Raw genomic sequence first — 13,095 nt, forward strand, 5'->3', positions numbered from 1 at the left:
CAGCTTCCTCTCCTTCAGTATTTTCATTAAGACAGCCTTTTCATTAAGAATCCCAAGCTTGGAAAGAATTTCTGCAGATCATCCAGTTCATTTATCAATTTTTGGATAAGCTAGCATCGGCCTGAGCAGGAACCCATCTCATATATGAAATTATACAGACATTTCTTAATCTGATTCAGGACTTCATTCTTAGCAGCTAAGTTGTTAAGAGTCAAATCTCCCTTTTCATGCAGTTTAAACGCACTCTTGTTCATCTTCAAAGCAAATGAGTTATTTCGAGATAGGCAGAAACAGGGTGGCCAGGACGTGAGGGTCTGAGTCAGCCCTTCATCCTGGGGGACATCAGGCAATTCAGCTCTTCCTTTGCAAACTGGGTGGAGAGTGCCTGGTCTGCCTCCGTGTAGGTGGCATGATGGCCAAATGACGCGTGAAAGTGCTTGGTACTTCTTTTGACTACATCATGTCAGTTTCTTTCCTTTATTTATTTTGTTAAAGCGATCCATTTTCAAATGTCGTTAGTGAATGTTTGAATGCCCAGTACTGTTCTTGGCATGTTGGAATGAAGAATAAGGAAATGAGGACAAGATTTGGCCTCTATGAGTCTGGATTCCAGTTCTATGAGGGCCAGTGAACAGACAGCCAAGCGATGAGATGGAGCCAAATATCTGGCGAAGTTTAAAGAAGGGGAATTCTCATGGGAATACCCCACCTTGAACCAACAAGAATTTGCTGCAGTTAAAATTATGGCCCTCTTTGGATCTACAAATAGACTGTGAAAGGAGAATACCCTCCAGGAAGGAGAGAGTAGGCTTCCTTCCTGGGAGCCCTGAGCACTGCCATTCCCTTTATCCTTTGGAAAAGGCAAGTAGGATAAATAATGCTTCCTCCTCCCAGGCCTGGGAGCACACACAACTTTGTCTTTTGATGGGAGTGCTTAGTCCAGATATGTTTGTAGTCAAGGAGGGCTTCCTGGAGGAACAGGACTTTGAGATTCCTTTGAGTGTGTAAGCCCATTATTCCATCCCTGTTTGTCAGATGGCAGGCTTCTGTGTAGCCCACCTGTTTCTGCCTCTGTCATTTCCTGCTTTCAACCTTTTAGGAAGTCACCATCCCACTCCTCAGATAGCTTTCTCTTTGTCAACTCAAAGCAGGGTTGGCCTCAGATGTTCCCTGGCTGGGTTTAGAGGCATGGGCCCTAGGCTGTGTGTTTTTGCTTAGGCTCCAGCTGCAGGCCAGATCTTTTATATAACAAGTCTGGGCTTCTTGCCACAGCAAGACAGAGGTCAGCGATGAGCCTCCGTGGGTCTGGCAAGGCCAAGCCATGCAGCTTTCCTCTTTCCCTGGGATGGGCTCCAGCCCTCGAGGAACTCTTAGCAACCTGTCAATATTGTGGCCGCAGTCAGGAGATGGAGAATTCTGATCAACCTAGGCATCCAAACCAAAATATGTACTCTACCCATCTTTCATTCCTGGTCTTCTGGGAATTTGCTGCTTCTAGGTTTTGGGCTCCATTCAAATTCCTGCTTAAGCCCCCTGGCCTGGTCCAAGCTACCCTCTTCAACACTAGTATTACACTGTGAAGGTCTGAGGCTCACCTGACATATTCCTAAGTAACTGGTGTTCCTTCCCTACTGAGCACTGGGATATCACCCAGAAAGGACTGGAGAGGAAAGAGAGGTTTGACTGGAAAGATATGAAGGTGTATGGAGAGGGGCAGAGGGAAGGGAAGGTGGCAGGATCTACTAAAGTCCTTGAAAGCTTTTAAGCTGTTAAAAATGGACTAATATGGCCAGGTGCAGTGGCTCACGCCTATAATCCCAGCACTTTGGGAGGCCGAGGCGGGCGGATCACAAGGTCAGGAGATCAAGACCATCCTGGCCAACATGGTGAAACCCCATCTCTACTAAAAATACAAAAATTAGCAGGGCATGGTGGCTCACACCTGTAGTCCCAACTACTTGGGAGGCTGAGACAGGAGAATCGCTTGAACCCGGGAGGCAGAGGTTGCAGTAAACCGAGATCATGCCACTGCACTCCAGCCTGGCAACAAAGTGAGACTCCGTGTCAAAAAAAAAAAAGACTAATGCCAGAACCTTTTCCCAGTTGCCTTAAGCCGGGGATGGGGCTGTTCCTACCCCTGCCCTTTCTCTCCTAGTCGTACCCATGTAGTAGTTATTTTCTGCTTCATCTTCCCTCACTAGCGGGCACTCACTACTACTGTCCTACTTGCCTAACCTCCCTCCACCCAGAGCCAGCAGCCCTGGCATTCCCAGGGCATACCTTGCAGTGAGGTCAGCAGCTGCAGTTATGGTTCAGGCTAAGCAGCTCCTTCGTCTGAATCCCTGAGAGGAGACCAGGGCCCTGCCCATTGCAAGCCAGCTTCAGATCTAGGCAGCAAGCATGGAACACCTGCTGTCTAGATATCTGGGCATGCCACAGACTTGAGGCTTCTTCACAGGGTAGAAGATGGAGCGAAAAGCTTTCAGTTCTTGAATATAGCCCACTAGTGCCAACAATCTCATCCTATTATCGCCTTCCTTCCTCGTTGTGTTTTAAGATCTTAGGTAGTTACAAAGGATTGTCCTCAGGCTATTTACAGTCTGACATGGAGAGCTGGGTTACCCAAATATTTGGAGCAAGGAAAGAGGAAGGGTGTGGATGTATGTTATTTGGGATATTGGTTGTTTTTGGGAGGAGATGTGTGAACATGGTAATTGGGGAAGAAGTGCTTTGGAGAAGCTGCATGTTTTGAGCAATGGGAGAGATGACCAGGTCAGTTGGTAAACTAGAGCTGGCCACTGATTGCTTTGTGTTGGCCACTCCTAGTGGCTGGGCCCAGGCCAGGATGGGTGAGGGCAGTACATGCTGGTAGCTGCAGTTACCCCTCTTCCTTCTTGCTGTGTAAACCTTTGAGTCTTCTTGTGCTTTTCTGGAGGGAGGAAGTGGTCTCATCACAGCTGGAATGACTGTTTGAGCAAAGTTCCCCTGTTGGTCTCATCCTGCTGACGGACAGGACTCTGGGAACCTACCCTGCCCAGCCCAGCCCCCCATTCTACTCATCCCCAGCCCCATTCCCTCTGCATTCCCCAGGTAAGGCAGGGAAGCCTCTATGATAGGATTTTTTTCTTTAGCCCCAGTTTACCCTTTGGAAAAAAAAAAAAAGCTTAAGTCTTGACAAACCACATGGAGTGTGAGGAAGGCCAGAAGTGAAGGTAGGCATGCCCGCTGGGAAGACTTCTCTTCCTGTGTCTTTCCCCTACCTGTGTACTATCCTCCCTGTTTTTCCAAACCAGTGCCCCAACCGTGATGACACACAATTCAGTCTGACCATCATGGACCTTTGAAAAATGTTTTTCTTTGTGGGTGTGGGGGCCTGGGCACACTGCCTGTTTTCCAGATTGGCGAACAGGACCAGTTGTTCAGCATAGTTTGACAACAGTACTGAACATTTGAAAATGGGGCCATGATGGAAAATCTGAGGGTTGCATAGTCACTGTAGGGCCAGAGATGGTAGCCTTGGCCACTTGCAGCCAGTTTTCAGTGCTGACCAGCAGACCACCCTCAGAGCCTTTTCCGGCCTTTTTGTTTGGCCGGAGACCTAAGGGACTGATTCCCTGCAGAATTTCAGTTGAACATGTAGTCTTGATGGTCCACACCAGGCCAGGCACCATGCTGCTTGACAGTCCTGTGCAGGGATAGTGGGTTACGTTTCCAGGGCCTAGCCCAGCTCCACACATGGAGCTTACTCAGGTGCCAAGGTCACTGGAGACAGTGAGGGCCAGGACTTTCCTGCTTGTGGTCATGGAGTCCAGGTAGAAACTCTTGGGCTGGAGGCTGAGAGATTCCAGTTTGGAGGGTTTTCAGCTTCATCCCACCCCTCCTCCTGATTAATATTAGATGGCTCTTTGGGAAACTGTCTTCCACCCCCATGCCCAGCTGTCCTTCCACATGTTGCTCTGGGATCTCAATCCCAGGCAAGGCTTCCTTGGTCTGGCCACATCCAGTTTTGCATAATCTGAGTATCATCTGCACAGCTGGCCCATGCCACTCATTGTCAGAAGCTGCTCTATTTGTCCCTCAGCTGCTCCCACTGGGCCAGGGTGTCAAATCTGTTCCAGTACATGACTCCCCCTGACAGACAACTTTTTGTTATTTTTTGTTTGTTTGTTTTTGAGACAGAGTCTTGCCCTGTCGCCCAAGCTAGAGTGTAGTGGCTCGATCTTGGCTCACTGCAACCTCCGCCTTCCAGGTTCAAGCAATTCTCCTGCCTCAGCCTCCCAAGTAGCTGGGATTACAGACATGTGCCACCATGCCTGGCCGATTGTTTTGTATTTTTAGTAGAGATGGGGTTTCACCATGTTGACCAGGCTGATCTTGAACTCCTGACCTCAAGTGATCTGCCCGCTTCAGCCTCCCAAAGTGCTGGGATTACAGGCATGAGTCACCACGCCCAGCAACAAACATGACTTTTTGGTCTGCTGAGCTCCAGCTCTACCCTGCTTCCAAAGGGTCATCTAGAATGACTGAGCAACATGGCTTGACCCCTGTTGTGGCCAGAAGGTTAGTTTTTTCTTTTTTTTTTTTTTTTGAGACAGGGTCTCGCTCTGTTGCCCAGGCTGGAGTGCAATGGTATGATCATGACTCACTGCAGCCTCGAACTTTTGGGTGCAAGTGGTCCTCCTGCATCAGCCTCCCTAGTAGCTGGGACTACAGATACACATCACCATAAATGGCTAATTTAAAATTATTTCTTTTATAGAGATAGGGTCTCGCTATGTTGCCCAGGTTGGTTTTGAACTCCTGGCCTCAAGCAGTCCTCCTGTCTTGGCCTCCCAAGGTGCTGGGATTACAGGCATGAACCAGCGCACCTGGCCAGGTTAGCTCCTTGAAGGGGAGCTTTTCTTAGCTGTGACTTTTCTGTGCTCCATGGTAAGACGCAGAAGAGGAGTCCTATCCAACCTTGGGCACTGGAAACTGGGGCATGGTCCCCACTTTGGGCACTCCCAGTTTAGGAGGGGCTATAGTCCACACCTGTGTACACTCCTGCCTTGAGAATACTCCATGTCGGGCGGGCCCGGTAACTAATGCCTGTAATCTCAGCACTTTAGGAGGCTGAGGCGGGCGGATCACCTTAGGTCAGGAGTTCGAGACCAACCTGACCAACATAGTGAAACCCTGTCTCTACTACAAATACAAAATTAGCCAGGTGTAGTGGCACGTGCCTGTAATCCCAGCTACTTGGGACGCTGAGGCAGGAGAATCACTTGAACCCATGAGGCGGAGGTTTCAGTGAGCCAAGATCGCGCCATTACACTCCAGCCCGGGCAACAAGGGTGAAACTCCCATCACATACATACATACATACATACATACATACATACTTGATGTCAGCATGTCAACAACTTCAAACACAGGATAACCTACTGCATTAGGTTTCTGAGGCTGCTTTAACAAATTACCTCAAACTTAGTGGCTTAAAACCACAGAAATGTATTCTTTCACAGTTCTGGAGACCTGAAGTCCAAGTTCTGTTCCACTGGGCTGAGATCAAGGTGTTGGCAGGGCCATTCTCTCCCAGGAGGTTCCTGGGGAGAGTCTGTTGCTTGCACTTCTAGCTTCTGGTGGCTGCTGGCACTCTTTGGCTTTCAGCCACATCACTCAAATCTCTGCCTCTGTGGTCATATCGCTTTATCCTCTTCAGTGTGCATACATCTAATCTCCCTCTTCCTCTTTCTTATTTAAGGATATTTGTAATGGTATTTAGGGTCCACCCAGATAATTTTGGATAATCTCAAGATCCTTAATACATCTGCAAAACCTTTACTATACAAGGTAACATTTATAGGTTCCTCATCTTTGAGAAGCCGTTTTTTAACCTGTCACTGCATCTCCCGACACACTCTGCTCCAGCCACACTGGCCTGTTTATCATTCTCAAACATGCCAGGCTCATTGCCACCACAGGGCCTTTGCACTGGCTGTTCCCTCTGTCTGGATTACTCTTACCTCAGATACCCACATGACTTACTCCCTCACCTCCTTCGTGTTTTTATGCAGATGTTAGTTTTTCATTGGGGGCCTCCCTGACATTGCCAATTGTATCCCCCACCCAGCATTCCTATCCCTTTTCTTTGCTGTATTTTTCTCCTTGGCACTTACCACTGCTTAAACTTTCTCCCCAATGAGAAAATAAACTCAGAAGGGACAAGTGTTTGTGTTGTTTTATACATGGTTGTATGGCCAGTGCCTGGGCACACAGTGTACATTCAGCCACTATTTGTTGATTGCATGAATGATGTACACTCAGAGCCCATCTGCGAGAAGAAGACACAGAGCAAAAGAGCAGTCAGCCTGAGGCGGACAAGTTAGGAAAGGCTCCCTGACAAGAAGAATGGGAATAGTTGGCCGGGCAGGCCGTCTTAGATCAGGAAACCAGGCTTGGAGGTTGGGGGTAAGAAAAAGGAGAGGGAGATGGGTTTGCTTAGGAGGACAGAGAGCCAAGGATGGAAAGCCCGTGGGATGAAGGGTCAGCTGGTGAATTCTATGGCCAGGGGTTGGGTGTTGACACAAAGCAATGGCCTTAGTAGTATAGTTTACACAGAGAAGGCAGTGGTTGGTGGAAGACGTTGCTGAGCGGAGAGAGGTGGGGTCACCTGCATTGAGAGAGGAGATGACCCTAGCTGCTATGATTTTCACATCTTTTTCTTTTTTTTCTTCTTCTTTTTTTTTTTTTTTTTCTTGAGACAGTCTTGCTCTGTCGCCCAGGCTGGAGTGCAGTGGCGCAATCTCAGCTCACTGCAACCTCCACCTCCTGAGTTCAAGCAGTTCTCATGCCTCAGCCACCTGACTAGCTGGGATTACAGGCACTCAGCTAATTTTTCTATTTTTAGTAGAGATGGGGTTTCACTATGTTTGCCAGGCTGGTCTCGAACCCTTGACCTCAAGTGATCCATCCGCCTCAGTCTCCCAAAGTGTTGGGATTGCCACCACCCGCAGCCTCACATCTTTTAAAGTCCTGTGCTAGCCTGCATTTCTCTTTCCACCCTCTCGCATATCCCAGAAGAGGTACTTGAAGAGTTTGCAAGAGATGTTAGTAGTACCCATGGCAGCCTGAACGTGGCTGTTTTTTCCTCTCTGTTATCACCCACCTGTGAGTACAGTATCTTCCTTGAGGAAGGGAAATGGGCAGAATTGTCCCTTTAGCTTTTGTCATCCCTCTATAGCCTCTGCCACCTTCCAGGGACAACAGGTTTGCATGGGGGGTGCGGGGCTCAGCTTTGATTAGCAGAGGTAGTCATCATTAGAGTTGGTCCTGGAGCCTTGAGGGGAGGATCCTTTGTGTGTCTGCTGGGTGGAGGTGGCTGGGAGAGATGGGCTTCCTCCTCACTTTTTAGTGCATGCACCAGCCTTTTCTGAGGCTTTGTCTGGTAGCACCCTGGTTTAGAGACACACAGGCATTTGGAAGTAGCTTTCCATATACTGAGAGCCAGCTTCATCTTGAGGGCTTTAGGGTTTGTGCTGAAGATTTGGGCCTGAGGATATGCCATCTGCCCTTTTCCTAAAGAAGGGAATTGTGGGGAAATGGATCTCTGGATGCTTTATTTAGCATTTGTTGATTCCTCTGTTACCTACTTACTCGTGATGCTCATCAGAACAAGAAAGTTAGGGCAGTTGTCTCTCCCTGGCTATGTTGCATGGCCCAGTAAAGGTGCTGATCCATGAGCAGCTGGGAGAAGGAAGAGCCAGGGAGCCCCAATCCCCAGTGGCCCCTCTCCACTGCAGCTGTCACATACGGCCGTCTGCTCTCACAAGCTTGCTCAGACTCCCCCGCCGAGCTCCTCTTAGCAGCTGTTGGGTGGCGAGTAGCTGGGTTTTTTTTCCCGTCCTCCCCCTTTTCTGTTTGCAACAACCTCTCGGGGGAGGTCAGCAGATCTCTTGGAGGAGACAGTTCCCAGGCCCTCATGTTTTTGGCAGCCTGTGCTTATGCATAGAAGTTAGAGAGGAACTGGTTCCACTGGAGCGTTCCCCCTTGGGCCCCTCCCTTGGAATGGAAGTAGGGATACTGGTGGTGGGGAGGGATCTGGGCCTCTTTGGTCTCATGCTTAGAGCCAACAGCTTCCTCCCTTGGGTGGGGGCTCAGGAAGTAGTCGTGCAGCTCTCCCTGCCTCCATCTTGGACACTCTGTCTTCGGTGCAGCAAGGGAGAGGAGATGCAGACTGAGGGCCCTGTTTTTATGAGGGCTGGGCATGCCCAGGAGGAAAAGGAGTGATAAGGCCAAGAGGGATCAGGAATCAGGGCTGGATTCAGAACTGTGGCTCTCTCCTTTCTGAAAATGTCTCCTTCCTGCTTATTTGCAGCGGGGGTGGGGGTCGGGGGAGCAACACTTATTCCATGTGCAGGGAAAAATGAGGCACTGCACTATATAGGAGTCCCCTGCTTTGGTCAAGGGACCTACGTTGACCTTTTTCCTGTTTTGCCAGTTAATAATCCCTTAATGCACTCTTATATATTAACTTGTTTTTATTGAGCTCCCAGGAACCTGGGCCCGTGCTAGACATGTAGAGGGCGAGAGAATAAAGGGTGCCAGTGATTCCCTGAGCCTGAGCCTATATTCTCTTGGAGCTGGTTGGGATAGGAGTGGCAATACTTGTCCTCACCACTGAGGATCAGCTGGAATAACTGGGATATCATACATGTATAGTACTCAGAAAAGAGTAAAGAGGAGGTTGGCCCTGTTGGGTTCATCAGGGAACGTTTTCTGGAGGATGTGAACTGGGAAGGAGGCAGTGCAGGTGGAGAAGCCTGAAGAAGAACACCGACTGGGAGTGTTCAGAGGTTTATGAGCAGAGGAGAGAAGGGCTCAAAGGGCCATCACCTCTACCCAGAAAACAGTGTGCCTGTTCCCCAGTGCCCGCCGAAGAAGCTGCTCTGTCTCACTGTGTTTCTCTCCCTGCAGACGCCCCTGTCCTGGCAAGAGCTAGAACGTGAGCGTGCCAGCTCCTGTGCACACAAGCGCTCAGCATCCTGGGGCAGCACAGACCACCGAAAAGAGGTAGCTACCCACTTTGACTCCCTGCCTAGGGTAGCGGCTTCTTCTTGATCCCCTAGTACCATGCGATGCATCTCCTCCACAGTGGAGTCACACTGCTCACCTCTCCTGTCTTAACCTGGCCTTTTCCTGATGAGATGGCTCCTTCCTAGCTGACTTCCACTCTCCAAGTGGCCAGGTCTTAGGAGCCCAGATCCTCCTGCTAGGAAAGGGCTTGGCCAGAGGCTGCTAGTGCCTTTCAGCAGCAAGCACAGGACTGGAGCCACCATTGTTCTTGCTTTACTTTGGGGTTGGATCCAGATAAGCAGCTCAGAGACTGGAGGAAGACAGGGAGAGAGTTCCTGGGAATTAGGAGCTCCCAGTCTCATTTACTTCTTAACTATTCATCTTTTTTTTGGAAGCAGAGTCTCACTGTGTTGGCCAGACTGGAGTACAGTGGCACGATCTCAGCTCACTGCAACTTCCGCCTCCTGGGTTCAAGCGATTCTCCTGCCTCAGCCTCCCAAGTAGCTTAGATTGCAGGCACCCACCACCACACCCAGCTAATTTTTGTATTTTTTTTTTTTTTTAGTAGAGACAGGTTTCACCGTGTTGGCCAGGGTGGTGCTGAACTCCTGACCTCAGGTGATCTGCCTGCCTCTGCATCCCAAAGTGCTGGGATTACAGGCATGAGCCACTGTGCCCAGCCCTAGCCTTCTTTTCAAAAGAAGAGAAAAATAATGAAATGTTCCCAAACACTTTTTCCTGGCTCTCCCTCTCCCTCAGGAGTGCTCAAGTCATTGAGGTTAAGGGAAGAAAGCCGTAGGCTGGAATATTCCAGGGGTCCCCATCAGCTCCTCCTGACATGCTCTGTGGCACCTTCTGAGAGAGTCAACTCGATAGGACTCACCCTGCACCCCTTTACAAGAGGAAGTTGCTTCTGCCCTCTGTTGCTGAGAACAATGAGAAAATATGAAGTGAATATGTTGAGAGCTTAAGACGGGGAAATAAAAAATATTTAAACTTTTCAATGGTCAGAGTAAGTAAGTTATTCGCACTAAGAATGGGGAGATGTGGTATGAGTGACCCACAATAGCATATCGGAAAGTTCTTTCTTCTTGGATCTAGTCATAAATTTTATGGCTGTGGGCAGCAGGTCTACTCTCTGAATTCCATTTAGTTTGGGCTTATATTTAAATAGCTCTTCATCCCCTGAGCAGTTGAGGGCAAGAAGGTCCAGAATTGCACATGTGATGGGATAATATTCAAAATTGTTGATGATAATCTGTAATAGTCTCAGGATATGAAAGTCAAGACGAAATCCAGTATTCCCTTCTTGAGTATCTATCCCTGTTCCTAGTGTAGTCTGCTTTAAACAGGGGAGAATATCCCCATCCTTCTTGGTCTCAGGGCCTTTGAGATGTGAATGTACTGTGAGGAGTGAACTGCCCTTAGCATTCAGAAACATCATCTTCCATTGCTATTTACGGAGGGGTAGGGCCGGGCGCGATGGCTCATGCCTGTAATCCCAGGACTTTGGGAGGCTGAGGCAGGTGGATCACGAAGTCAGGAGTTCAAGACCAGCCTGGCCAAGATGGTGAAACCCCATCTCTATTAAAAATACAAAAATTAGCTGGGGGTGGTGGTAATTTGTAATCACCTGTAATCCCAGCTACTCGGGAGGCTGAGGCAGAGAATTGCTTGAACCTGATGGAGGTGAGCCGAGCCGAGATCGCACCACTGCACTCCAGCCTGGGTGACAGAGCAAGACTCAGTCTCAAAAAAAAAAAAAAAAAGAGGGGTAGCCCATGTCTTTGGAATCTGTAAAAGACAAAATGGTTTCCATGTTGTATATTTTTAATTTTTTGGAATCCAATCCATCTAGTTAAGTGAGGTATCCAACTCGTCTGAGGAACAGATCATCATAGTTTTAACACCACTGGGCTATTTTGAGATGGAAGATTAACTTCCATCCTCCTTGTATATATCTTCATGGGCCTCTGGCAGGAGCCACTCCTTGGAAGAGGGACCCCGTGCACTTTGGCTTTCCTTAATCTGCCTCTGTCTTCCTCTTTCTGGGCTGCTAGATTTCCAAGTTGAAGCAACAACTGCAGAGGACAAAGCTGAGCCACAGTGGGAAAGAGAAGGAGCGAGGTTCCCCACTCCCAGGGGACCACGCAGTGCGGGGAGCACTGAGGGTATGTTTTCTCCCCAGCCCTCTCCCCTTTGTTCTCCTCCATGCAGGCCCCCCATGTGGGCAGAGGTTTCCTGGGTCTTGGAGCTGCCGAGCCCCCTACCACACTGCATGCTTTGTGAAGTTTTAGTCCAAACTTGGTCTTGCTGTGTGATATTGGAAGGGCTTCTTACAGTTCTGAATCTCCCTCTCTCTTCTACCCCATACGATTGATGCAACGACTCTACAGCACACAATAGACTCTGCAAAACTCAAACTTTTGGAGAAAACTACGCTGAGTGGACCTATTGCAATCTGTAACTGTCCCCAAATCACCCTTCATTCCCTCAATTCTGCTGTGTAGACATGACCACTACTCCTGGTCAGAATGAATGACTGTCTAGGCCTGGTGGGGCTGTGTGTGATTTGGTCATTTGCCTCCTCCTCAGGCGTCCTCTCCCAGCTTCCCCTCAGGGTCCCCTGTCTTGCGACTCAGCCCCTGCCTGCACAGGAGCCTGGAAGGGCTCAACCAAGAGCTGGAGGAGGTGTTTGTGAAGGAGCAGGGAGAAGAGGAGCTGCTGAGGGTGAGTGGCGGCTGCACCCTGAGTGCACCCACAGTCCGTGCCTCACTTGGCCTGGGTGAGGGGAACTGGGAGTCCTGCTCTCTGGGGCCTCACAGGCTATGGCTATGCAAACAGCAGCATGCAAACACCAGCCTGCAAAAGGAATGCAAATGGAGGTTATTAGTCTCAAATGGCCTTACCTGTGTCACTAGGACAGGCTTTGTGGTGGTGAGTACAAAGAGAGGGGGCAAGGATTGGCAGAGAGGAGGCCCCCCCGCTGGGAGGAACAGGCAGGGGTCATCTTCAGCCAAACTGCCAGCTCTCACTGTTCCCCATGTGCTCGGCACCAGCATGGGCATCTCAGTGCCTGCTGCTCCCTGCCCCTTCTCCATCTCTACCTAGTAACACGCGTGCTCTTACGCAGCCATCTCCCTGACTCCCCTCCCAGGCAGAATATGTGCTACCTTTGCTGAAGTCTCAGGCACTTTTTTTTTTCTTTTTGAGATGGAGTTTTACTTTTGTTGCCCAGGCTGGGGTACAATGGTATGATCTCAGCTCACTGCAACCTCTGCCTTCCGGGTTCAAGCAGTTCTCTGCCTCAGCCTCCCCAGTAGCTGGGATTACAGGCACTTGCCACCACACCTGGCTAATTTTTGTATTTTTAATAGAGATGGGGTTTCACCATCTTTGCCAGGCTGGTCTTAAACTCCTGACCTCATGATCCACCCACCTCGGCCTTCCAAAGTGCCGGGGGATTACAGGCGTAAGCCACCATGCCCAGCCCTTTTTATTTTGTTTTTTTTTTTTTTGAGACATAGTCTCACTCTGGTCGCTAGGCTGGAGTGCAGTGGCGCAATCTTGGCTCACTGCAATCTCCACCTCCCGGGTTCAAGCAATTCCCCCACCTCAGCCTCCCGAGTAGCTGGGACTACAGGCATGTGCCACCACACCCGGCTAATTTTTTGTATTTTAGTACGGGGTTTCACCATGTTGGCCAGGATGGCCTCGATCTCCTGACCTCATGATCCACCCACCTCAGCCTCCCAAAGTGCTGGGATTCACTCTTATTGCCTAGGCTCGGGTGCAATGGCATGATCTCAGCTCACTGCAACTTCTGCCTCCCGGGTTCAAGCAGTTCTCTGCCTCAGCCTCCCCAGTAGCTGGGGGAGCCACCGTGCTGGTCTCAGGCACATTTTTTTTTTTTTTTTTGAGACAGAGTCTCTCTTTGTCGCCCAGGCTGGAGTGCAATGGTGCGATGTGGGCTCACTGCAAGCTCCGCCTCCTGGGATCACACCATTCTCCTGCCTCAGCCTCCTGAGTAGCTGGGACTAC

General features: G+C 49.7%; 1 protein-coding gene across 6 annotated transcripts in view; it reads left to right on the plus strand.

Moving 5' to 3' along the window:
• The window catches only part of FAM117A (family with sequence similarity 117 member A), a 54,620-nt gene that overhangs the window by 33,284 nt on the left and 8,241 nt on the right, over positions 1-13,095 (plus strand). For 4 of the 6 annotated variants that reach the window (XM_023204421.1, XM_023204424.1, XM_023204426.2 and 1 more), the window contains 3 exons: positions 8,956-9,051; positions 11,115-11,225; positions 11,650-11,784. In XM_023204421.1, the coding sequence (XP_023060189.1) occupies positions 8,956-9,051; positions 11,115-11,225; positions 11,650-11,784 (342 nt within the window). The remainder of the gene's footprint in view (positions 1-8,955; positions 9,052-11,114; positions 11,226-11,649; positions 11,785-13,095) is intronic. The other 2 variants (XM_023204422.2, XM_023204425.1) reach the window with 1 other exon arrangement.

This window comes from Piliocolobus tephrosceles, chromosome 16 (genome assembly GCF_002776525.5).
Source record: "Piliocolobus tephrosceles isolate RC106 chromosome 16, ASM277652v3, whole genome shotgun sequence".
Lineage (NCBI taxonomy): Eukaryota > Metazoa > Chordata > Mammalia > Primates > Cercopithecidae > Piliocolobus > Piliocolobus tephrosceles.